This window comes from Leucoraja erinacea, chromosome 5 (genome assembly GCF_028641065.1).
Source record: "Leucoraja erinacea ecotype New England chromosome 5, Leri_hhj_1, whole genome shotgun sequence".
Taxonomy (NCBI): domain Eukaryota; kingdom Metazoa; phylum Chordata; class Chondrichthyes; order Rajiformes; family Rajidae; genus Leucoraja; species Leucoraja erinaceus.
In genome coordinates, this window is record NC_073381.1 from 74,592,368 (window position 1) to 74,619,494 (window position 27,127).

The following is a 27,127-nucleotide window of genomic DNA, read 5'->3' on the forward strand; positions in this document are numbered from 1 at the left end:
GAGGCAGGATCGAACCCAGGTATCTGGTGCTGTAAGGCAGCAACTCTACCGCTGCTCTTTGTTGTCAGTTCTTTGTTGAATGCAAAGCACTTGGGGATGTCGGAAGGTTACGATGGGTATTGTAGATGCATGACATTGATTTTTTTTTATTCTTATCCAGTTCTAAGATGTCTTGCAGTGGAAGATATTGCTGTATTCGTAAGCAAGCTGAAAAAGCAAAACAAAAACTGTTGATGCTGGAATTCAGAAATAAAAATAGGAAATACTGCAAATATGCAGCGATTGAGACAACATAAACGGAGAGAGAAACAAGAGCTAATGTTTCAGCTTGAAATGACCATTGAGTACATTGAACTGTTTTGATTAGCCAGCCACACTCATTGACAGCAAAGTTTGTTTTGATTGATGTGTTGATTTGGCAGAATAACAAGAACTGCTAATCCAGTTACTTAAATGCAAGAGATCTTTCAATATGGGAATGACTAATTGTGATCATGAATATCATTGTTGTTTGTTGAATTTGCTGAAAATAGCTGGAGTATTGGTGTTGCCATCTTTGAATGCTTGAAAGGAAAGCCATCCAGATTTCACTTTCCTCACTTGTCCATTTGGCTCCTCCTTGATGATTTACCATTACATTATGGGGTTTGGATGAGGATGGGATTGGGCTGAACAGAGCAGTGACTTGCTGGCATGCTTGGATGGCCTGTTCTCATGCCTTGCTAAGCTGGCAAATGAAAAATAACCACTCTGATTCCAGGCCTGAAATGTGGAGCAAGGCCAAGATTCGTTCATCAGGAAACCAGAAGGTTGGTGGGGATGAGTGAGAGGTTGGAGGAGGAAGTGCCAATTCAAGAGTATTTGAAACCAGGGCTGGCCTTCGGAGGTGCAGGGCCCAATTGGGAAAAAATTTCGTACAAATATAAATAGATAATTATAAATAAGTCGCGTGTCGTGAGTAACATGACAATTCGGGGGAGATTTCCTTTCACAGCGTGTGGGGAGTCTAGCCAGGGGTAAAGTTGCGAGGAGGGAATGAGCGTTGAGAAGGAGGGGGTCAGGTTCATGCCTGTAACACTCACTCACCGCTGCCAAGGCGCTCCGGGTGCCACCGCATTATGGCCAGGGAGGGAAACAGCTCGTGTGGCTACGGCCAGCGGAACCGGCTGCCATCTCAGCGCCTTCTGCCGGCCCGCTCACCTCTGGCAGTGCTCTTCGTCTGAACAATGAGGGGACCAGCTCAAGAGTAAAGATCATAGAACGGAGTGGGTCAGCGGGTGATTGATAACACCACAGCGGGCAGTGGAGCTTACTCCTGTGTCACCGCGAACAAGGGATCAATTGAGGTTACTCGCACTGACATATGGAGTAAGCTCCACCGCCCGCTGTCATGTTATCCATCGCCCGCTGACCCGCTCTTGAGCTGGATGATCCCCGGCCGACCCCCTCCTTCTCAACGCTCCTGCCCTCCCCGCAACTTTACCCCTGGACAGACTACCCACACGCTCTAGAAAATCTAAGGTAGACAAAATTGGTAGAGAAACTCAGCGGGTGTAAGGCAGCATCTATGGAGCAAAGGAAATAGCCGGGTCTGAAGAAGGGTTTTGACCCGAAACGTTGCATATTTCCTTCGCTCCAGCATTTCCTTCTCCAGCATTTTTGTCTACCGCAAAACGTCAATGATTCCAGGAATGCTGAGAGAGTTAGAGAGAGAGAGAGGGGTGGGGAATGGGAGAGAGAGATGGAGTGCACGGGAGAAAGAGGGAGGGAAAGAGCGAAAGACAGAGAGACACAACGTGGGTCGGTAGGTAAATTGAATGACTAATCTGCTGCAGACCAAGAAGAAGTTCTCACTCATGATCAAAGATCTTATAGTGGAGCTATAAGATCTTTGCTCATGATGGTGAGTTTTAAGAAATTCAATGTGTCATTAATGCATCAATCTACATTCCTCAATAAAATGTAATTATGTTTTGAAGAAGTGTTAATGACGCCGCATGAAGTGTATTCAAAGGAACGCAGCGTCATTAATACTTCTTCTAAAACACAGCGTCATTAATACTTCTTCTAAAACATTACACATTTACTGAGGAATGGGGATCCATGCATTGATGAAGCATTGGATATCTACTTGTTAACACAAGTGCTACAGTCGTTAACACATCGTTTGTGTCTGATAGCCGTACAGCGCTTGTATTCCATGTACAAAACCATGTAAGTTTTGTAAAACAATCCGTATGGCGAATGTTTTTTTTTAAAACTTTATTTAACAAAGCTAATTTGTATTTCCATATGAAATATGGAAAATTAACGCTGGGCCGCTCTTGGGCGAGGGGTTCAATTCGGAAAAATCGGTCCAATCGGCCTAGGGCCGGCCCTGTTTGAAACTACCTTTGCTCCCAGCAGGAATAAAGAACAAAACAGGTTATATTTCACTGCGCTATTAAAGGACTCATGCTGGTTAGTTACAGGATCCTTTTTCAAAAAGGAGATTATGTCCCCACTGAAACACCCTTCCCGTAACTGAAATGTTGCCATTATCTCCCTTAATTTAGCTGCGATCTATCTGACATTTTTTTTACAGATGAAATATGTTGACATTTAAGACACCGTGAGCGGTGTTACATCAAAGCTGCAGAAAGTATCAGCACGTCAGCCACAAATTGCAAAAGATCTTCATCAAACATCAGAGGATTAGAGGCAGTAGTTTAAGGGAGGTGGTCAGGCAGGTAGTACAGGATTCTCCTGTGGCTATCTCTCTCTCTGTCAAACAAGGAAACAGTTTTGGATAGACACTGGATTAACTCAGCGGGACAACCAGCATCTCTAGAGAGAAGGAATAGATGACGTTTCGGGTCGAGAAGCTTCTTCAGCCTGAAGAAGGGTTTCAAACCAAAACATCATCCATTTCTTCTCTCCAGAGATGCTACATGTCCCTCTGAGTTACTCCAACATTTTGTGTCTATCTTCGTTGTAAACCAGCAGTTGTGAATTTGTGGAATTCCCTGCCACAGAGGGCAGTGGAGATCAAATCACTGGATGGATTTAAGAGAGAGTTAGATAGAGCTCTAGGGGCTGGTGGAATCAAGGGATATGGGGAGAAGGCAGGCACGAGTTATTGATTGGGGACGATCAGCCATGATCACAATGAATGGTGGTGCTGACTCGAAGGGCTAAATGGCCTCCTCCTGCACCTATTTTCTATGTTTCTATGCAGTTCCTTCATAAACAGTAGGGGATACTATTGTGGCTGATGGCCTCTTGGGGGCAAATAGTAGCTGCAGACAGGACAGTGGCCATATGTCTGCTCCGTTGAATAACACACCAGAGCTAAATCTGAGGAGCGCAACAGTGATAGATGACTCTATAGCCAGGGGTGTGTTGCCTCATGGTACCAGGGTCAAGGATGTCCCAGTGCCCACAGAGGGGAGAGCAAGCAGCCAGAGGTCGTACCTACTGGTACCAATAACTTGGATAGAAAGGGAGATGAGATCCTGTAAAGAGAATTTAGGGAATTAGGTATTAGGATAAAAACTCACAACATCTAGGGTTGTAAACACAGCATTATGACACATGCCACGTGCTGGTGAAGCGAGGAATCTAAAATACCTTCACACGGTAAAACTCTGAGACAGCAAAAACTAGGCATGTAGATGCCAGTGTATCATTGGAGCTATCAAGTGGGCATCGTCTTTCATGAGTGTTTCATTGAGTTAGGCCCACAACATCTCAGGTAGGCTCAACAGTTAGTTCTTGCGTCCCAGAATTACCCCACCCCAATACCTGCTCTCACATCATGTTCAGCACAGGCATTGTTAATCATTAATCCTCCATTTTCACTGTTCTGTGAACCTGCATGCTGTTCAAATGTCAAGTGTGTTTATTTGTCATAAGCACCAGATATGAACTGGAAAATGAAATACTTACTTGCTGCAGCTTAGCAGGCACATTCATTCTGTCACATTAACTGCAGTTTGATAATGAATGGTTGTGGATATACTTTGCTTGGAGCAACATCTACTCAGGAAAATGCCCATCTAAATGTCTTGAACGGGAAATGTGTTTCAATGTTTAGATTAAAAATCTGTTCATCATAGTTTTTTATCGTGTATGACATTTGGAAGTCAATGTTGAAATGTGAGGATATCTTCAAACGACAAGCAAGTGAAAGAATTGCCACCCAAAATGATCATTGTCTGCTTGTGATTTACAGTCAGTACTTCAGGGAAACCATCTTGAATGACATCCGGAAGGCCCGTGAGCTTTACTGTGGTAAAGAATTGGCTGCCGAGCTTGGAAGAATAAGGAAACGCCTGGACAATGTTGAAGTTCTCTCTGCTGACATTATCATTAATTTGCTTATCTCCTACCGTGATATTCAGGTACATATTATGCAAGGAATACACCAACTTTTCATGGCCATTTATCTTTCAGGTGTCAGGGGGTTGTGGGGAGTAGGCAAGGGAATGGGGTTGAGAGGGAAAGATAGATCAGCCATGATTGAATGGCGGAGTAGACTTGATGGGCCGAATGGCCTCATTCTGCTCCTAGAGCTTATGATCTTAATATCTAAGGCAATACTTTCAAATACTTTTCAATAAAATCAGACTTTCATGAGCATTTGCTGCATTATAAATAAGCTCCACAACCTTGTCTGAAAGAAAATTGTTTTACATCTGAATGTGTTTTACCTTACACCAAAACCAGGAGAAAAAACAAAATTGTAAATAGGAGCAGTCTATGGAAAGGAAAACCTTGTCTATTATCTACTTGACCAGTCTGGAAACCAGTCGCCTGGGCTCCAGAGTACCCGCTGAGCTTCAGGTTTTGTTTACCTTTGATTTTCCAGCATCTGCAGTTCCTTCTTGAACAACATGGGAGAGTACAGCTTCCGGTGTGGTGTCTCACTACTGTCTGGCAGCCAGTGACTTCTGATTGAGAGAAACAACTGGCTGAAACACATATTGTGACTCCTGACAATGCAAATTTAAGAGGCTTTTTGATAGGCACATGGATATGCAAGGATATGGACTTTGTGCAGGCAGAGGGGATTAGTTTAACTAGCATGATGTTGGGCATGGACATTGTGGGATGAAAGGGCCTGTTCCTGTGCTGTACATGTCACTGGCGTTATGAGGTAGCAGCTTTACCAGCTGTGCACAGTGGTGCCCCCGACGCAATGGGAAATAGGAGTGGGATTATGGATCAGCCATAATCTCAATGAATTACAAAGAACAGGTTGGCAGGGAGCAACATCATGGAATATGGAACATGGAACATAGAACAGTACAGCACAGGAACAGGCCCTTCAGCCCACAATGTCCATGCCCAACATGATGCAAGTTAAACTAATCCCCCTTTGCCTGCACGATCCATATACTTCCATTCCTTGAATATCCATGTGCCTATCTGAAAGCCTCTTAAATGCCCCTATCGTATTTGCTCTCACCGCCACCCTTGGCAGCATGTTTCAGGCACCCATTGCTCTCCTGAAAATAACTTGCCCCGCAAATCTCCTTTAAATGTTGCCCCTTTTACCTCAAAGTCATATCCCCCTTGTCATTTGACGTTCTAATATTTCTCTGCAAGAGAAGAAGTTCCCAGAAAAAATAGACACAAAAACAGCTAGATATTTCTGTAAAGGAACATAACCAATCTGCTTTTAAAACGTCTTTTATTTTAAATTAATAGCTTAGCATTATATACTCCAGATGAAGAACGATTTAAACAGGAGGTGCGTGAAATATTAGAGCCCAAACTACTGTAGCAGAAAGTACACTCCAGTACCTTTTCCCAAAGTAATTTTGACTTGATGTTTAGTTTAGTTTAGAGATACAGCGTGGAAACGGGCCTTTTGACACACCGAGACCGCACCGACCAGCCATCCCCGCACATTAACTCTACCCTAATCACACCAGGGACAATTTTACATTTATACCAAGCCAATTAACCTACAAACCTGTGCGCCTTTGAAGTGTGTGAGGAAACCGAAGATCTCACAGAAAACCCACGCAGGTTACGGGGAGAACGTACAAACTCCGTACAGACAGCACCCTTGTCCAGGATCGAACCCGGGTCACCGGCGCACTACTGTAGCTCTACTGCTGCGCCACCCTGCTGCCCAAGCATTTTCTGCTTCAACGAGGCGAAATGAATGTGATGCAAAAAGAGAAATAGTATTTGGGTGACAATGGGGAAGTAATCTATTACAATTCTGTGGGCACGGTTGAGGTTACACACTTGCAGGTTGCATTTCACTGGTCACAGGTATGAGCTTTACTGATGACTGCGATCGAGTTCTTGATACAGATATACTATAAATGACTATAAATACTATATACTAAATACTACATACTACACACTATATACTAAATGCTATAACCTTCAGTCTAAAAGCTTGCATTTGTAATATCACAATGCACTGAGCCACTAATATAATATTATATTAGCTTTGCATCTGATTTTCTCTCCATAAGGACTATGATGCCATTGTAACATTGGTGGAGACTTTGGAAAGACTTCCAACCTGTGATCTGGTGGACAATCTTCACATCAAGTTTCATTATGCCTTTGCGCTAAATCGGTAAGGCAAACCTTTAAAACTTGCTAACATAGCTCTGTGATTTCAAGGAGATTATATTTTTAAAGGAGTTTGTTACTGAATTCTCATTAGTTTTAGTTTTATAGGAACTGTTCATTTTTTATTTGATAGTGACCTTCTCTGCCGATAGGTGGTAATTTGTCATTCAAAGAATGTTTTCTCAGTCTTTCACTGCACCGTAGATCTTATACAGTGTACTTGCCGGTAGAGCAGACAAACCAGTGAAAGGAAAGCATTGTGCTTCTCTGCAATAGAATGATAATAAAAGAACTATCTTGGAAATCTTGTGAGAGTACATTTCAAGATTTCTGCGTCTTTTAAGATGTCCTGTGAAAACATACTTTAAAGTGAGTAAGTAACTATTAACGATTTAAGCTACGTGGATCTGTTTCGATTAACAGCAATAAAAATGTAGAAACATTGAACTGCAGATGCTTTGTTTTAATCCCAAAGATAGACACAAAGTGCTGGAGTAACTCAGCGGGGTCAGTCAGCATCTCTGGAGGGAAAGGATAGATGACGTATCAGGTTGGGACCCTTCTTGAGACTGTCTGAAGAAGAAGGGTCCCAACCTGAAACGTCACCTATCCTTTACCTACAGAGATGCTGCCTGGCCCGCTGAGTTACTCCAGAACTTGGTCTCTATCTTTGGCAATATCAATGCCTTGGATAAGAGCACCAAGCACAATCTATTCACAATTGCTGATGCTACAAAGCCGGGTGGCAGCATGAAAGTTTGAGGAGGATGTAGAAACATCAAGGGGATACAGTACAGATAGGCCAAATGACTAGTTATTCTACCATGCATAATCCCTTGTAGGTTATGCAGAGTGAAATATTTGAGGTCCCCTCACTGGGCTCAGACCGGGATGTGCTGCAATTTAGGTATTCCTGCTCTAAATAAGTACAATTGTTTAACATTGTTGTGGTCCCAGTGTAGTCTATACAATCTGTCCTTGTGATGTTACACTTTGCATCTTGATCTCATCCCGGTGATATATTCTCTGTAACTAGGACATAGTTCAATTCCCGCTCACATTTATTGTCACATGCACCAATTGAGTTACCATACAGCCATACAAGTAAAATGAACACAGCACCCGATAGAGTTTAACATAAACATCCATCACAGTGGAATCAGCATTCCTCATTGTGATGGAAGGCGATAAAGTTCAGTCAATCTTCCTCCTTTGTTCATCTGTGGTCGGGGCTTTGAATCCTCCGCAGTCGCCACTACGGACGGCCCGATGTATAAGCCCTTTCGTCGGGATGATCGAAACTCCGACGTTGGGACGGATCAGAGCACACTCCGTGGCTTGGTTCCCGAATCGGCCGATTCTTACCAGAGACCGCGGCTTCATGATGTTAAAGACCACGGGCCAGCGGTCGGAGCACTTCTTCTGGCGATCCCCGGCAAGGGATCCAAGGCTCCATGATGGTAAGTCTGAGCCGCGCCCGCGGCTAGAAGCTCCGAAGACCGCTGCAGTCAGCAGGCCCCCGCGGTCGAAGCTCCAACACTGGCGACACTCGGCAAAGGATCCCGGGCTCTACGATGGTATGTCCGCACCGCGCCTGCTGCTGAAGCTCCAGGTCCGTCTCTGGTCTGGAAAGGCCGCACCAAACCAGTTGTTAGGCTGCGGAGGGGGGTGGGGGGGGGTCGAAGAAGCGACAAGGAGAAAAGTCGCATCTCTGTCGAGGTAAGTGACTGAAAACGGCTTCCCCCTATTACCCCCCACCACCCTCCACGTAAGATATACCGAGAAACATTAAATCATTCATTTAGATCAGTGGTTCCCAACCTTTTTTTGGCCATGCCCCACCTAATCACCTCTAAAATCCTGATGATTCATGGATTCATGGATGGGGGGGCCATGTGGTGATATATAATTCTTATCATTTAAAAAGTGAACTCCGTTTCAGCTGAAGAAGCTTAAAACGCCAATAGCTTGGTTTAAACAAGCGTGCATGAAGAGCGATGGCGCGGTGATTATGTAATAACTGCCCAATAAAGACCTTTTTTGCCCATAAAAAATTATTTACTCAAAATAACATCTGAAACATAAACTACATATGTTTACCTGATGGAAAATCCAAAAAAATAAAAATCGAAAATTTGGACCCAGACCTCCTCAGTCACGCTCAATTGCCCCCCCCTTAAAAATCAAATTGCCCCCCTGTGGGGCGTACGCCCCACGTTGGGAACCACTGATTTAGACGTACTAAAAACAACAACAAAAAGTCGAAAGGACAGATGGGCTGCTGGCGAGACTGCCGCTCGAGACGCCACCCGATGACATAGTTATCTTTTCATGAAAGTTTACATAAATCCTCCTTCTAGTCGCATATTTTACCTATCCCTGTGTAGACTCTATATCTACTCTCTGTTTCTTTCCCTTTGTTCTACCCATTAGGCTGGATTGTATTTACGTATGGCATTATCTGATTTGGTTGGATAGCATGCAAAACAAAGTTTTCTACGGTGTCTCAGTACATGTGACAATAATAAAACAGAAACCTAAAAATGATTCTATTGTTTTTTTTGCCTAATAGCCTTTTGTGATTCATATCTTGTGATACAAGAACTGAGTCAAGAGCAACAGCAGTAAAGCTGCAGGATTCATTTAAACTAATGTATCGAATTCTACTGGAGACTGGCCAATGTGATCGTGAAGCACAAGTCGTCTGATGACTGATGCTACACACTGGGAGGATAATGTTTGATTATGATTTAGTTTGAAACTTCAGCACAGTATTTTATCCCGTATTACAGCAATTGTTTTATTCATATCGTGTTTTACTGTTGAATTTAGTTTAATTAGGGAGAGTCAGCACATCTCTTGTGCCGACACATCCGTGTATGAATAATCTTGGCTTTCTCAGTAAGTGAACATCACCGAGATATTTATCCAGCGCTGAATGAATTGTTGGATGTTTCCTGTAATCTGATACCGCTATGCTGATTTATGATGCCAGTGTTAATTTGGGTCGAAATATTTCAAGGCTAGGTGCCCCAAATAGAACATTTCAGGCTGTGAGTATTCGATTTCACAACTGTTTTATTTCAGAAAACTATCCCCGTAACATGGTGCCAGTAACCTTTCCAGTACTTGGCATTAGTTTAGTTTTTTTAGTTTAGAGATACAGCGTGAAAACAGGCTCTTCGGCCCACCGAGTCCGTACTGATCACCCTGAGCACCAGAGACAATTGTACAGAAGCCAATTAACCTACAAACCTGCACGTCTTTGGAATGTCAGAGGAAACCGGAGCACCCGGAAAAATCCCACGCGGTCACAGGGAGAACATGCAAACTCTGTACAGACAGCACCCGTTGTCAGGATCGAACCCAGGTCTTTGGCGCTGTGAGGCAGCAGCTCTCCTGCTGTGCCACCCAGAGTGTTGACTGCTGAATGCTGTTGAGTTTTAATCAGGAGATTAGTCCATTCAGCAAGATCATATGTGATCCCTCTACCTCAGCGTCATTTTCCTGCCAATCTCAATTTTGCAAGAAATCAGTGACTGCTGAGGTAGAGAGCTCCAAAAATTTACCACACATTGAATGGAGAGAATTCTCCTCATTTCATTCCTAAATAGCTGCCCCAACTATCTAGACTATTTTGATCAATTTTTAAATGAAGCAAAACAGAAGTTAAAAAGTAATCACCAGTGCCAATATTAGATATGTAATCACCTGGTTACCTTTAAATTAATTTAACCCCTTTGTTATTTCACAAATATTACTTGCAAGAAACAACGGGATTGAAACACCGACAAGTGAATTTCAATATCATACACTAAAAATTAACTGCACTTCATTTTTCATCCTCATTTGAAATGAATAGGCAGGGATGCAAATGTAAAAATATTAAAGATGCTAGGTATCTTAAATAGAAATGTTAGAAACTCAGCAGACCAGGCAGTAACTGTGGAGATAGAAAGGAGGTTGATGATTTGGATGTGAACTGAGTTATGATGAAAGGTCTCCACGGATGTTGCTTGACATGATACATGGCAATTCATTTATATCATTATTTATGTTAATGTTCATGACATTTGCTCCAGCTTACACTGATCAGTTGCCCCCCTTGCTTCCTGCAGTAATTTACTTCTGTGTGAAACATCTAGAAGATCTAATACCTATCCATACTCTTGCATTAGTTTGAATTGGTGGGTCGATGGCAGATAGAGTTAGCAGCTTCAAATTCCTAGGCATTAACATCTCAGATGACTAAGCCTGTGCCCAGCAACTCTACCGCCGTGCCCCGAGCAACACGGTGGCGCAGCGGTAGAGTTGCTGCCTTACAGCGAATGCAGCACTAGAGACCAGAATTTGATCCTAACTATGGGTGCTGTCTGCATGGAGTTTGTACGTTCTCCCCGCGACTTGCATGGGTTTTCTCCAAGATCTTCTGTTTCCTCCCACACTCCAAAGACGTACAGGTATGTAGGATAATTGACTTGGTATAAGTGTAAATTGTCCGGAGTGGGTGTAGAATCGCTGGTCCACGCAGACACGGTGGACCGAAGTGACTGTTTCCCTGCTGTATCTCTAAACTAAACTAAATAGATGCAATCATGAAAAAGGCATGCTTGCATCTCTAGTTTCTTAGAGGTTTAGAGATTTGATATGCCACCGAATACTCTAACAAATTTCTACAGATGCACTGTAGCAAGTATCCTGGCTGGCTGCATCACGTCCTGGTACAGCAATTCCAATGCATAGATCACAAGCGGCCACAGAGATTTGGGGACTCAGCCCATACATCACACGCAAAGCTCGCCCCACCATCAAAAGCATCCACCTGAGGCACTGCTCCAGGAAGGTGGCATCTTTCTATAAGGATCCCCTTTATCTAGGCCATGCCCTTTTCTTGCTGCTATCTTTGGGAAGGAGGTACGGATGCCTGAAGTAGCACACCACCAGATCACCAGGATTAGGAACAGCTACTTTCCTACAACAATCAGGTTCTTGAACCCACCTGCCCTCATCCTACTTTGGCAAGTGAACACGTCAACCACTTCTTCCCTTATCATGGACTTGTTTTATAATTGTACTTGGCATTAACGTCTTGTTTTTTTGCACGGTCTTTGTTCTTTTCTCTGTCATTCAGTATTTGTGTAATTTATGTTTAATTTGTGTTTTGTGTGTTGTCTGATTCTGTGTGCCTGTGATGCTGCTAAAAATACGATTGTCATTGTACGTGTACATCACAGTGCTTATGCATTTGACAATAGATTTGACTTGACTTGAGTGACATCTATCCCAACTGCGGTATTAAATGCAATCTCCTTTTACACATCTCACTTTTGTCAGTACTGGCATTCTGAAGGGTGGTACTTCTGTTATAAAGCATTAGTACGTTTTTGTAGCACATTAGCAGACCAATATCCTAATGGAATCATATTTGTGCGGCAAAGTGGTGCAGTGGTAGAGTTGCTGCCTCACAGTACTAAAGGCCTGGGTTCCATCTTGACCACACAAGCTGTCTCTCCCGAGTTTGTTTATTCTCCCTGTGAGCGCTTGGGTTTCCTCTGGGTGCTCCGGTTTCCTCCCGCACTTCAACGAGGGGCAGGTTTTGTAGGTTAATTGATTTCTGTAAATTGTAAATTGTATCTAGTGTGTAGGATAGTGCTAATGTACGGGGTGATCGCTGGTCGATGTGGACTCGGTAGGCCGAAGGGTCTGTTTCCACGCCGTATCTCTAAACTCTACCGTTCTATGCATTGGAATGCATTTCGTTGTCTCTGTACTGTACACTGACAATGACAATTAAAATTGAATCTGAATCTGAATCTATAGCTTACACTAAGCTTCTCACACTCTTCATAAGTCTTAGCATAATGCTGTTCTTCCTCTTCCATTTGTGTTTTCTTTTTTTTTTCATTCTTGCAGGACTAAGTCTAGAACTTGCTTAATTTTCCATTGGCTAATAGCATTAGCTAATCATCTCCACAGAAACTCTGCAAATTTTCAATATCTTGATCTGTGAACAATTTCTGACCCTTCAACAGCTTAAGTTTAAAAGTAAAACTACATCAAAATATTAATCTTTGGAAGATAGAACGATGCCTGATAAGCCCCCTGTTTGTTGATTATATTGTATAAGTAAAACTTAATCAGCCAATGATGTACAATGTAAAAATAATATTAAAAATAATATTTAAAAAAAGTCACGTCCTTTAAAAGATCAAATGTAAATAACAAACTAAAGATAGCTGCATATTAGAGTGCCTAAGTGATCATGCATTTACAGACCTGGGCTTGTTCAGCAACATTCCATTGACTAATTATTTCTTTAAAGCTTCCCTTTGCTATTGATTCTGGAGGAAGAGTTTGTCGTGAGTCATAAATGTGTGATTTATGTAATTTAACCTCTTCCTTTCTCTCTCTTCCTCTTCAATCTTTGAACACAATCAGACCACAGTCTCCTCCATTCTAATTGCTACGCATTGTCCTCGACACTAGCCCCCTTCTGCTAGTTTGCCGAGTTAACGAAAGGGCCTGTCCCACTTGGTGAATTTTTTCGGCGACTGCCGGCGTCATTGACTGACGTATAAGAGTCGCCGAAAGATTTTGAACATTTCAAAATCCAGCGGCGACAAAAAAAATGTTGCGATACTTGAGGAAACACCGCGCGCAATACGTCCTCGCGCCGCATCACGCCGCGACTTTTTCGGTGACCTGATACATCAGTCAATTATGCCGGCAGTCGCCGAAAAAATCGCTGTGGGACAGGCCCTTTAGTTTAATAGGAATCTGAGGGGTAACTTTTTTTATGTAAAGGATGGTCAGTGTATGGAACAAGCTGCTGGTGGAGGTAGTTGAAGCAGGTACGATTGCAACTTTTAAGAAACATTTAGACAGGTACATGGATAGGAAAAGTTTTAGAGGGATATGGGCCAAGCACAGGCAGGTAGATTAGTGTAGATGGATTGGACAAATTGGGCCAAATGGCCTGGTTCCACACTGTATGACTCTATATCATGTTGGTTGGCTTGCTGGCTTCCAGGCAAAACACAGTGGATGAAAATGATGAGGATGTCTTAGAATGTTATAACATTAACATTATAATGTTATAACATTATAATGTATTATAATGTATTATAAATCTTGCCCATTGATATCATACTGACTCCCAGGGATTAATGCTATTACAGAGTCATAGAGCCGCAGAGTGATACAGTGTGAAAACAGGCCCTTCGGCCCAACTTGCCCACACCGGCTAACATGTACCATCTACATTAGACACACCTGCCCTTGTTTGATCCATGTCCCTCCAAAACTGTCCTAACCATACAACTGTTTCTTAAACGTTGCGATAGTCCCTGCCTCAAATACCTCCTCTGGCAGCTTGTTCCATACACCCACCACCCTTTGTGTGAAAAAGTTACCCCTCAAATTCCTATTAAATCGTTTCCCCTTCACCTTAAACCTATGCCCTCTGGTCCTCGATTTACCTACTCTGGGCAAGAGACTCTGTGCATATACCCGATCTATTCTTCTCATGATTTTATACATCTCTATAAGATCATCCTTCATTCTGTGCTCCAAGGAATTGTCCTAGCCTGCTAAACCTCTCCTTATAGCTCAGACCCTCTAGTCTAAGCAACATTGTAGCGGTACCTAGTGGTAGGGTGGGGAAGTCAGAACCCTCGTCATTGATCGGCACGGTCACGTGACTGCGAGGGTTCGTTTGAGGGCTTTTAGCCAGTTATTCAGCACTCCTCACAGCGTTTGTTACCTAAGGCAGGCACGAGTTTTAGTTCCGTTTTTTCTGCGAATAAAAATGACTTTGCTCAACCTGCCTGGTCTCGTTTCAACATCCTCGTAAATCTTCTCTGTATCCTTTCCAGCTTGACAACATCTTTCCAAAAATGTGGTGTCCAGAACTGAACACAATACTCTAAATGCGTCCACACCAACGTCTTATACAACTGCAACATGAGCTCCCAACTTCTATACTCTATACATTAGTATATTTCTACACTAATTATATACTATTCTATACTGTACTATTCTAAACTATTCTATACTATACATTAGTATACCTCCTTATTTCCTTGTATCCTGCGACCTACTCTCTTTCATACCTGCCAATATCCCTTTGACTTTATCCTAAAACTAAGGATGATTTACCAAAGCCAGTGAACACTGTGTCTCTGGGATGTGTAGCTGTTGTATCTGGTGGCAGGCAGTGCAGTCACAGGGTAAACATGTAAACACAGCTGTCTTTGCAAAGACAGCACCTGAGTTCAGGATCCAACACAGGACCTTGAGTTGTGGTTCAATTCTCCTCATCTGGACAAAGACAATCTTTGGTTGTTTCACCTTTTGCAGAAGCACCACATTCCCGAATTCAGAACAGAAAAATGCATAAACTTAAGCCCCCGTCCCACTTTCCCGAGTTACTCACGAATTCTCCCAAGTTTTCCCCTTGCTTCAAACTCGGAGAATGTCTGTAGCGAGTCCGTCGTAGGCGTCCGTAGATATTTCGTAGCAGCTCGTAATGCCAGCCTTAGGTACTCGGGGCATCAGGTAAGTTGGGAGGTCTTTTCAGCATGTTGAAAAATTTCCACGAGTAAAAAAAATAGCCCCGAGTACCTATAGCTGGCTAGACCGTAATTCTCCGAGTTTGTATCAAGGGGAAAACTCGGGAGAATTTGTGATAAAACTCAGGAGAGATCATGTACAGTACACAATCTGAAGAAGGTTCTCGACCTGAAATGTCACCTATTTCCTTCCCTCCATAGATGCTGCCTCACCCGCTGAGTTCCTCCAGCATTTTTTGTCTACCCTAATCAATCAATTTTCTATTGCTGCTGCAGACTCTTTTAACCCAAAGCCTTCAAACCTGATGACAAAACTATCAGGTGGCACCTTGATGGGAAAAGTTGGAAGGGGCGTTTTTAGGCACTGGGCCTGTATTCGCTGGAGTTTGGAGGACCTCATTGAAAAGTACAGAATAATGAAAGGCTAGGATAGAGTGGATGTGGAGAGAATGTTTCCACTAGGACTAGACATTATAGCCTCAGAATTAAATGATGTTCTTTTAGGAAGGAGATGAGGAAGAATTTATTTAGTCAGAGGGTGGTGAATCTGTGGAATTCTTTGCCACAGAAGGCTGTGGAGGCAAAGTCAGTGGATATATTTAAGGCAGAGATAGATAGATTCTTGATTAGAGCAGGTGTTGAGGGTTAATGGGAGAAGGCAGGAGAATGGGGTTAGGAGGGAAAGATAGATCAGCCATGATTGAATGGCAGAGTAGACTTGATAGGCCGAATGGCTTAATTCCTCTCCTATCTCATGACCTTATAATCTTATGAAGTGTACACCAGAGATTCCCAGCAGTTGGTAGTTTGAACACTGCTTGACTTAATATATTTACCTGGATCAGGGGCAGTTCAGAGCTTCTAGAATGTGGACCAGACTTTGAACTTTTCTTTGTAAACAGCAACTGTGCATTTGTGGGTTGTGCAGTAGAATTTCACTTTGGTGTGCATATATGACAATAAACAACCACTGAACCACTGCATATAAACCCCGTACACTAACGCTATCCTACACACACTATGGACGATTTACAATTTTACCAAGCCAATTTGCCTACAAACCTGTACGTCTTTGGAGTGGGAGGAAACCGGAGATCCTGGAGAAAACCTATGCAGGTCATGGGGAGAACGTACAAACTGCGTACAGACAGCACTCGTAGTCAGGATCGAACCCGGGTCTCTGGCGCTGTAAGGCAGCAACTCTACCGTTGCGCCACCGTGGCATCCAATATACAGTAGTATTATACATCAAGGTGTTACAGGTTGCATGGTGAACTGGTGGTCGATGACATTTAATGATACCAAATGCGAGGTGTTACATTTTGTTGGTAAGAATGAGAAGAGGCAATATAAGCAAAGCAGCACAATTCTAAGTGGAGTACAAGAAGGAGGAGATCTGGGGATATTTGCACCGCTGAATGTGACGGGGCATGTTGAGAAAGCGAGGTGTAGAAATAGAGGTAAAGAGTTCAAAAGCAATGAAGTCATAATGAGCCTTTATCATGCATCAGCCTCAACCCCAGTATTGTGTCCAGTTCCAGAGACCACGATTTTCAAAAGGTGTGAAGCTTTAGAGAGGGCGCAAAGTGATTTGCCAACATAATATCAAGTATGAGACTGGTTAAGTGAAGAGATGACATGGGACATTCACTTTGGAATAGAAGTTTGCAAGGAGATCTTTTAGAATGATTTAAAATCATGAGGTGACAGGGTAGATAGAGAGAAACTGTTCCCATTACTGGAGGTTTCACGGACATTAGGGCCACATACTGAATGTGATTGGGAAAAGAAACAAAAGTGTCCTTTACACAGTGAGGGAATAAAGTTTGGGAAGCAATCCCAAGGGTAAGGGTGGGGGGCAAATTCAATTGTTACATTCAAAAGATATGTCTCTGAACAAAAATAACTTGCTGGTTTATGGGGACTGAGATAAGATGCATTGTCCTTACCAACACCTGGTCCAGACTCAATGGGCCGAATGACTTCCTTCCATGTTGCACCCATTCAGTGATTCTGTTATCTCATTTTCTCTGAAGCATGTAAAGGCACTCATGATATTCAGTTCCAAAGTTTTGATAATTTGCACTGCTGAGGTCTAGCTGGATGCATCATTGGCAGCTATTTTCATGTCTCGCTAATGATGACATGTGGTTTTAAGTCACTGAGATATGTAATAGTCTTTCTGTTGAGTACCTATAAGACACTCAAGAATTTGGTTTGGCCATGCAAAACAGATGTTGCAAAGCGATACCACTTGCTTCCTGTTTTGTAATATGCGTCATATTCAGATTTTTTATACTTGTCAATTAATGTCAATTTGACCTTTGTCAATGGCTAGACAGTCTTACTCTTATATAGTCCTTTCAGAAGATCATAGTCTTTCCTTGAAGAAAGTAATCATTGGATTGATAGTAAATTGAAGCTGCATGCTTAAAATGTTTTGATATTGCTCATGGTTTGCAATGTTGTACCAACTCAAATGTTTTAGTTTAGTTTGGAGAGACAGTGCGGAAACAGACCCTTCAGCCCACCATGTCCGCGCCGACCAGCGATCCTCATACAATAACACTATCGTACACACTAGGGACAATTCACAATTTTGCCAAGCCAATTAGCCTACAAACCTGTACATCTTTAGAGTGTGGGAGGAAACGGGAGATTGCAGAGAAAACCCACGCAAGTCACGGGTAGAATGTACAAACTCTGTACAGACAGCAACCATGGTCGGGATCGAACCCGGGTCTCCGGTGCTGTAAGGCAGTGACTCTATTGATACACCACCGTGCCACCCTTTTTGAAGGGAAATGTTAGCGTTTGACAAAACATTGACAAAGTTACAGCATTCAAGTAAATTCCCTGTGAGGACTTTTACTTTGAGCTTTATGACCATTTTACTGAGTTTGGGTAGCTGTGTAAATTATTAATGATGGTGCACATTGGTCACACAAGCGTGCAGTTAATTTAGTTATAAAATAAACTGCTGAAATTGGAAGTAAAAACAAAATCAATAGAAATAAATTCTCAACAGTATGACCACACCTCCAACTTTCGTTCAAGTGCAAATTTTGAAATGCTGCCCACGCACTCTTGCATGTAATTAATACATGCAATTATAAAATGCTTACCTCTGGGAAACACGTCTATCATCTTCAAGGCCAAACTCAAATAGTTACAACAATTCTCTGCTTTTAGAGGTGTATAAAATCTGGAGTAATTGAAGGAGTCTTTTTCCCTGAGTAGTGGAATGAAAAACTATAGACCATAGATTTAAAGTGATAGGGTAAAAATTTAATAGCAAAGATTTAATAGAGTGGGTTAGCATAAGATGAGCGTATGACAGCACTGGGCCTCGACTCGCTGGAGTTTGGAAGATTGAGGGGGGGGCCTCATTGAAACTTACACAATAATGAAAGGCACAGATAGAGTGGATGTGGAGAGGATGTTTACACTGGTGGGAGAGTCTAGGACTGAGGGCATAGCCATAGAATTAAATGGCGCTCTTTTAGAAAGTAAGTGAGGAGGAACTTCTTTCGTCAGAGGGTAGTTAATCTGTGGAACTCATTGCCACAGAGGGCGATGGAGGCCAAGACAGTGGAATTTTTTAAGGCAGAGATAGACAAATTCCTGATTAGAACGCGTGTCAAGGGTTATGGGGAAAGGGTAGGAAAATGGGATTTGGAGCCAGAGATCAGCCATGATTGAATGGTGGAGTAGACTCGATGGGCAGAATGGCCTAATTCTACTCCTATAACTTGTGAACGTAGTTGAGGCAGGTAAAATAAAATCATTTAAAAGACATTCAGGCAGGTACATGTCAAGAACCATACGTTTAAAGGAGAAAGATTTAATAGGAACCTGAGGGGCAACTTTTTCATTCAGATGGAACAAGCCATGAGAGGAGGTATTTGAGGCAGCTACTATATCAGTGTGGGAATGGGAAGGGGAATTAAAATGTTTGACAACCGGGAGATCAGGCAGGTCCAGGCAGATTGGGCGAAGGTGTTCAGCGAAACAATCGCCCAGTCTACGTTTAGTCGCCGATGTATAAGACTTCACATCGTGAACAACAGATATGGTAGATGAGGTTGGAGGAGGTGCAAGTGAACCTCTGCCTAACCTGAAAGGACTGTCGGGGTCCCTGGACAGAGTCGAGGGAGGAGGCATAACGACAGGTGTTTCATCTCCTGTGGTTGCAGGCGAAAGTACCTGGGGGTGGGGGGTGGTTTGGGTGGGAAGGGATGAGTTAACCAGGGAGTTGCGGAGGGAACGGTCTCTGCAGAGGGCTGAAAGGGGTGGAGATGGGAAGATGTGACTAGTGGTGGAATCTTGTTGGAGGTGGCGAAAATGTCGGAGGATTATGTGTTGTATGCGACGACTGATGGGGTGAAAGATAAGGACTAGGGGGACTGACCCTGTGCGACTAGGGGGAGGGGGAGCAAGGGCGGAGCCGTGGGGTACAGAGGAGACGTGTGAGGGCCTCATCTATGATGGGAGATGGGAACCCCCATTCCCTAAAGAATGAGGACATCTCGGATGTCCTGGTATGGAACACCTCATCTCAGGCACAGATGCGGCATTGACGGAGGAACTGGGAGTAGTGGATAGTGAAGCCTATGGGCCAAATGAGGGGTAAAAGGGACTAGCCTAGAGGGGGCGTCTTGGTCAACATGGGCATGTTGGGCCGAGGGGCCTGGTTCCGTGCCATATAACCATATGAAAATTGCCCAACGCATCACCGGTTCCACGCTCCCCTCCATTGAGTCTGTCCAAAGCAAGCGCTGTCTGCGGAGGGCGCTCAGCATCGCCAAGGACTGCTCTCACCCCAACCATGGACTGTTTACCCTCCTACCATCCGGGAGGCGCTACAGGTCTCTCCGTTGCCGAACCAGCAGGTCGAGGAACAGCTTCTTTCCGGCGGCTGTCACTCTACTAAACAACGTACCTCGGTGACTGCCAATCACCCCACCAACCCCCCCCCCCGGACACTTATTATTTATTTTTTATTCAAATCGTTTGCTATGTCGCTCTTCAAGGGAGATGCTAAATGCATTTCGTTGTCTCTGTACTGTACACTGCCAATGACAATTAAAAATTGAATCTGAATATAATATAACCATATAACAATTACAGCACGGAAACAGGCCATCTCGACCCTTCTAGTCCGTGCCGAACACATAATCTCCCCTAGTCCCATATACCTGCGCTCAGACCATAACCCTCCATTCGTTTCTCGTCCATATAACTATCCAATTTATTTTTAAATGATAAAAACGAAACTGCCTCCACCACCTTCACTGGAAGCTCATTCCACACAGCCACCACTCTCCGAGTAAAGAAGTTCCCCCTCATGTTACCCCTAAGCTTCTGTCCCTTAATTCTCAAGTCATGTCCCCTTGTTTGCATCTTCCCTCCTCTCAGTGGGAAAAGCTTATCCACGTCAACTCTGTCTATCCCTCTCATCGTTTTAAAGACCTCTATCAAGTCCCCCCTTAACCTTCTGTGCTCCAAAGAGTTAAGCCCTAACTTGTATGGCTCCATGACTGCGAGCAGGTAGAATTTATTTAGACTGGCATCATGGTAGGCGCAGACATGATGGGCTGAAGGGACTGTCTCTGTGATGTAATTTTCTATGTTCCGTATAATTGTATGTGTTAGTAGCAAACCCATCCTCAATGTGTGGGTGAGATGCCTCCGTGTGCCACTGTAGCCTATGAGGTTATGCTACTCCCACAGAGTCTCCAGGTAGGGAGTGCTAGAATCCCAACCTGCAACAATTAAGGCTCGATGATCTTACAGAGGTGTACAAAATCATGAGAGCAGGTAGATCAGGGTGCACAGGGTCTCTTGCCCAGAGTTGGGGAATTGAGAACCGGAGGACATAGGTTTAAGGTAAGATTTATATAGGAACCTGAGGGTAACTTTTTCATGCAAAAGAATAGTTGAGGGAGGATATATTGCAAAGTTTAAGAAACATTTAGACAGGTACATGGATAGGACTGGTTTAGAGGAATATGGACCAAATGCTGGCAGGTGGGACCAGTATTGATTCCCAGGTTCTTCCATTGAACAAACACCTTATCTAAAGTAGACGGTTTAAACGAGGGATTATTTGCAATAGGAAGAAGGAGAGACATATTTCTCAATTTAAGACTGAATTTCATCTGTTTCCAGATACGGATAGTACTGTGTATTATTGGATTTTGCTCATGCGTTGGATGTATTGGAGATAGGAGGATCAAGCCTATACTAAAAGGCAAACAAACTCCCCTTTCCATTTTTAACCAATTTACATGTTGACATGTATCGTCCAACCAGAAAGTTATATATTTAATATTAGTTGCCCAGTAGTGAATAAAGAAAATTAGGTAGAGCTAATCCTCCATTTTCTTTGGATTTGCACAAATGTCTTATGTGTAATCTGTGGGTTTTGTAGTCCCAAATAAAGTTAGTGACAATAGAGTCCATTTAAAAAAAAAAAGCTTTTAGAGAGATACATCGGTATTGATTGAAATAAATATAAAAGTTGCAGAAGGAAAATCATCTTTATGGCATGTAATCTACCAATAAGGGAGATAGGAAGTGTTTTCCAAAAATGGATGTATGCATACAGTTTAGTGATTAATGGTAGAAAGTTTATTTTAAACCGAGAGGAATACTTTCTAGTCACGTAAATTCCAAGAAAACTGAACTTTTCAGTAACATTTCTGAATGGAAATTGGTGGAGTTGAGAAGGGTCTTGTTCTTTTATTGGCATGATTTAACTTTTATTCCAATTTATTCTGTATTCAGAAAAAGAACCAAATTGTTCTATAATGTTTAGAACATTTGGAATACTAACTTGGGGATTAGTAATGTATAAAAGTACATAATCTGCATTTAATGAGATTTTATTGGAGGTATATTTGGTATTATATCCATAAATGCCTGAATGGTACCTGATACTCTCGGCAAGATGTTCTCTGGCTAAAGCAAATAACATTGGAGAAAAAGCACGTCTGTTACCCCTAGGTAAGTAAACTTTAGGTGGAAGCATTTGATTTGTCTGTATTTGTCAGTGTATAAAAGCTACACCCATAAAGTAAAGTTTTCTCCCAATTGAAATTTTTCCAACACTGTGAAAAGATAAGACTATTCCATTTGGTCGAAAGCTTTTTCTGCATCTAGAGAAATAATTGTTAGATCTTCATTTGGCATTCTCTGAATATATTATGTTAAACAAACGTCTCAAATTATAAAATGAGTGTCGTTTCGGTATAAACCCAGTTTGATCTGGATGTATTAGTTTACCGATAACTAAGCTTAATCTACGAGCCAATGTCTTAGCTAGTATCTTCTGATCCATATTTAAAAGGGCTATTGCCCAATAGGATCCAAGCTCCTAGAGTTTTTTTTATCTTTTTTTGGATCCATTAATGTAATAGTTAATTCAGCAGGAGTTTGTGGTAAAGTCTGTTCTTTAAATGCTTGAATATAATGGGCTTGTAAGCGTGGAGAAATTAAATAATTACACTTTTTATAACATTTGTTACTAAATCCGTACGGGCCAGGGTTTTTTCCACTTTTCAATGATTTAATAGTCTCTACGATGTCTGTTGTTGTTATCTCTGCGCCTAATTCATCCCGTCCCCCCTCATTAAGAAATGGAAGATTGCAATTCTCATGGAAGCTTTTCATCTTTGCAGGATCGACTGTTGTTTGTTGATGAATATAGTGTTTGGTAGAATTGTAAGAATCTTTCATTAATATCTTTAGGCAATGTAAGCAGATCTCCTTTTTCTGATCTAATGTGTATTGTACGGCCATTCTCTAATTTGCGGAGTTGACGTGCTAGTAGCTTGTGTGGTTTATCACCAAATTCAATTTTTTTTTGTTTAGTATTTTGAAATACCATAATAATTTTTGCAGCGAGAATCTGGTTCAATTTAAATTTTAATGCAGCTATCTTATTATGTTTTGCAATGGTTGGGTCAGCCGCGTTTTCTACGTCTAACTGTTTTGTCTGTGTTTCTAATTCCAATTATTCAGTCTTATTTTTCTTGTTTTGAAAAGCTTGGTATGCGATAATACAGCCTCTAACATAGGCTTTAAAAGTTTCCCACAATAAAGATGGAGAAAGACCGGGGGTGTCATTTGTCTCAAAAATGTTTTCATCTGTAGCTTCAGATAGTCACAATAACTTGTCTCAGCTAGTATTTGTGGGATAAATCTCCAAAACGGTTGTTTATTATACATTCCTTCCAATTTTACTGAAAAAGTGAGAGGCCAGTGATCCAAAATAATAATGGTGTGATATTTTGGGTTGTAGTTAAAAGGAATAATTATGGCATCAACTAAGAAATAGTTAATTCGTGTATAAACTTTATGAACACCTGAATAAAAAGAATATTCTCTTCCAGACGAATTGGCAATCCTCCATATGTCTCTTATGTTTGTATTGATTATATAGGTGTTTAAAACATCACTCGATTTTGATGTACTTTTCCTTTGAAGTGAAGATTTATCCAAGTATTGATCAAATACACAATTTAAATCTCCCCTAATTATCAAATTATCCTGACCAGAGTGGGAAATTGTATTAAATATTTTATTACAAAATTGGGGATTATCGAAATTAGGAGCATAAATATTCACCATGGTCATGGAGTTGAATACAATTCCCCGGATATTATAATGTACCTGCCTTCCTTATCAGCTATAGTGGATTTGTGTTTGAATGGTATACCTTTACGAATTAGAATTGCTGTTCCTCTTGCTTTGGAAGAAAACATAGAGTGATATAATTAATAGATTTTAAATGGGCTAATACTTTACCCTTTTAATTGGCTCATTAACGCCCCTAACATTCCAACTACAAAATGTGATTCCTCCTATTTTCCTCGCTACATCATCTTGCATTTTAAAGCTTACATGGTCTCTTTTGATTTAAATGGTCCAACACATTATTTGAAATATTTCCTTTAAATGCTGGGTGGGTGAGCCCTATCCCCCTTTCCCCTAGCCCCCAGAGATAACTCAAAACAAAATGTGCATTAGTAAAGATAAGATAAGATATTTAGTAAAGAAATTAGAAAGTGAAAAAGAGAAACAACAGAAATTACAGCATAAAAGAATGCTGCTGGTGAATACCACCCAACGGTGGTTGCGTTAGTGAAAGCTTCCGTAAGATAGATAATATTAAATAACTCCGCACCTTAGGGAGTTAATAAAAACTAAACAGAACATACCTTAAAAATGTTTAACAATATTTAAATCCGTCAGGGAATCAACATTCCCAAGAAGTTAAGTATCTTGGTGAGCTCTAACTAAGTAGTTGAATCTTGAGAAGTTTAACTAACATACGGCACTTATTACTTAACTTTCTATTAATACTGTTTTGCCATTTTAACCGACTCTTAAGCCAGTAGATTTATAACAACATATTGATTACAAACACAGTCTCACACACTCATTTAACTAGGTATTCACACTCGGTTAACTAGGTATTCATAAAGCATTTTGCAATGGACTATTGCATTTTAAAGTTACAATTAATGTCTTTGAGTCTGTAAGTTCATTTTACAATTTTCTTTGTATCCTGCGTTGAACTCTTTGTGATTATACAAGAGGTTGGGAATGCACGGGTCGATGATTATTGTCCAGCATCTGGCTGATCTCATTCCAAAGGAATTATCACATTCCTAAACACCTCGCTGTCTTATGTTTGCAGGGCCCTCCAGATTACTTTGTGTTTATTGATTAAAGATAGCCACCCTTCTTTACCACATGTTCACCACCACTGCAGCAGTTCCACATAAAATCTATTTAGAGTGCTATTGTGATGTATAACATTTTTAATATTATAGACAGGCATTCTGATGTTTCAGTCTAGACTTTCAAAGGAAACTTTTATTGAACATGGATCTTAGCAGACATTTCCCGCTATGTACAATCAGAAAATTGACTCGCTTAGCTTCTGATTGCATATTTCCATCAAAACCACTGTAATTCTCCAATCACCTGCCCATAATTTCATGGATTGTTATTTTTCTTTTCAGGCGAAATCGTGCAGGAGACCGACAAAATGCCATTGCTATATTACTGCCAATGGTGCAGTCAGAGGAGCAGGTTCCGTCTGACATATATTGCCTTTTGGGAAGGATCTACAAAGACATGTTTCTGGACTCTGTCTTCCAAGACACCGAAAGCCGAGATAATGGAGTTCTCTGGTGAGCATCCACCCCCCACTACTTGCAACACAAATGTACCATGCTTGATGCAGTTTGGGCAAAATGGACATAAGAACAGCCTAGTTCATTTTGTTTTACTCCATAGAAAGATGGAGGAAGGAGCCATTTTTACTTTACGGCGTGAAAGAGAATGGTAGTAAAGAAGTAGGGAAGGCATAGAAAACCTATCGTGTAAAATTAAGTTGATGTGCACCACTCCGTAGAAGGTTATTGGAAAATGGACTGCGGAATGTCATTGGATGTATGATGTTTCTCCATCTGAATGTCACGCTAATGCATGGAGGCATCTGGACATGCACGGTAGCAGACAGCAGCACGATGTAGCTGCAGAATAAATGTGAGATCCACCTTGGGGATACTGAGAGACCCAGACCTGATGGGAAATGTACAACACAGGAGGCCATGTTGCAACAAAAAAAAAGTGGCTGGAGAAACTCAGCGAGTCAAGCAGCATCTGCGGAGGGAAATAGATAGTTGACGTTTCAGTTCAAGACCCTTCATCTAGACATTATCTATTTCGCTCCATGGATGCTGACTGACTCACTGAGTTCCACCAGCTGCTCTCCTTTTTTTGCCACGGATTCCAACAGCTACAGCCCAGCTGGTAGAACTGACACATCACAGGGCCAGTGACCCTGGCCTCAGGTGCTGTCTATGTGGAGTTTGCACGTTCTTGTGATCACATGGGTGTTCTCCAGGTCCTCCCACATCCCAAAGATGTGTGGGTTTCTATGCTAATTGACCAGTAAAATTGCTTACAATATGTGTAGGGATTGGATCAGCAAGTGGGATAGAACTAGTGTGAACAGTGTAGAAAGGAACTGAGGATGCTGGTTTAAACCGAAGATAGACACAAAATGTTTTGGGTCGAGACCCTTCTTCAAACTGAAGAATGGTCTTGACCTGAAACGTCACCCATTCCTTCTCTCCAGTGATGCTGCTTGTCGCGCTGAGTGACTCCAGCATTTTGTGTCTATCCATTGTGTGAACGGTGGTTGATGTGGACTTGGTGATTGAAGGGCCTGTTTCCATGCTATTTCGCTAAACTAAACTGCATACATTTGCTTTATATTTGCAAAATGATATATAAATCAGGAGCAATGATACCCATGGATTGAATAGGTACTGGTAGATTTTTTAAAGGATTTCTTTAATGTGTAGAAGGATAAGCATATTTATCGTGCTGTCATTATCCTACCTTTTGCTTCCATTTAGATTGAACATGTTAGATTAAATAATATCAGAGGTTATACTTGAGCACGAACTGAGGGCTTGATGGATTGATGAGTAGACAAGCTTGTGCTCATGTTTCCTCATTAGTTCTAAGTGTTTATTGATAGGCATCGGGTGCTTAAAGGCTTAATGGGACTGTCAAGTTGCCGGCAGTCGCCTGAAAAACCGGCAACTGGACCGGCGACTGTCAGAGTGGAACGAACACACACACACACACACACACACACACACACACACACACACACACACACACACACACACACACACACATCGCTTCCTTCACCAGCCCGTTATGCAGGCGGGGGACAGGGCAAGCGGGGGGAACGCTGTCTAAAAAATGAACACGGTGCAAAGCCAAGGTGAAACAGACACACATCACGATGAACAGGAAGGTTGGCGCTGTATAAAGACGGCTACAGCACAGTGTACGGTAAGTCCTTGAAGAGAGAGGGGGGAGAAGTAGTGGAGCTAACCTTTAAGAAGCCAGTGATACACGGCTGTGAAGCTCGGCAGACATTA

At 42.1% G+C, this 27,127-nt stretch overlaps 1 protein-coding gene across 1 annotated transcript in view; it reads left to right on the forward strand.

Annotated features, from left to right (window-relative positions):
- Positions 1-27,127, forward strand: part of LOC129697414 (mitogen-activated protein kinase kinase kinase 5-like) — a 160,371-nt gene that overhangs the window by 37,722 nt on the left and 95,522 nt on the right. The window contains 3 exon segments of the mRNA XM_055635926.1: positions 4,214-4,382; positions 6,477-6,583; positions 25,184-25,354. Of these exon segments, the coding sequence (XP_055491901.1) occupies positions 4,214-4,382; positions 6,477-6,583; positions 25,184-25,354 (447 nt within the window).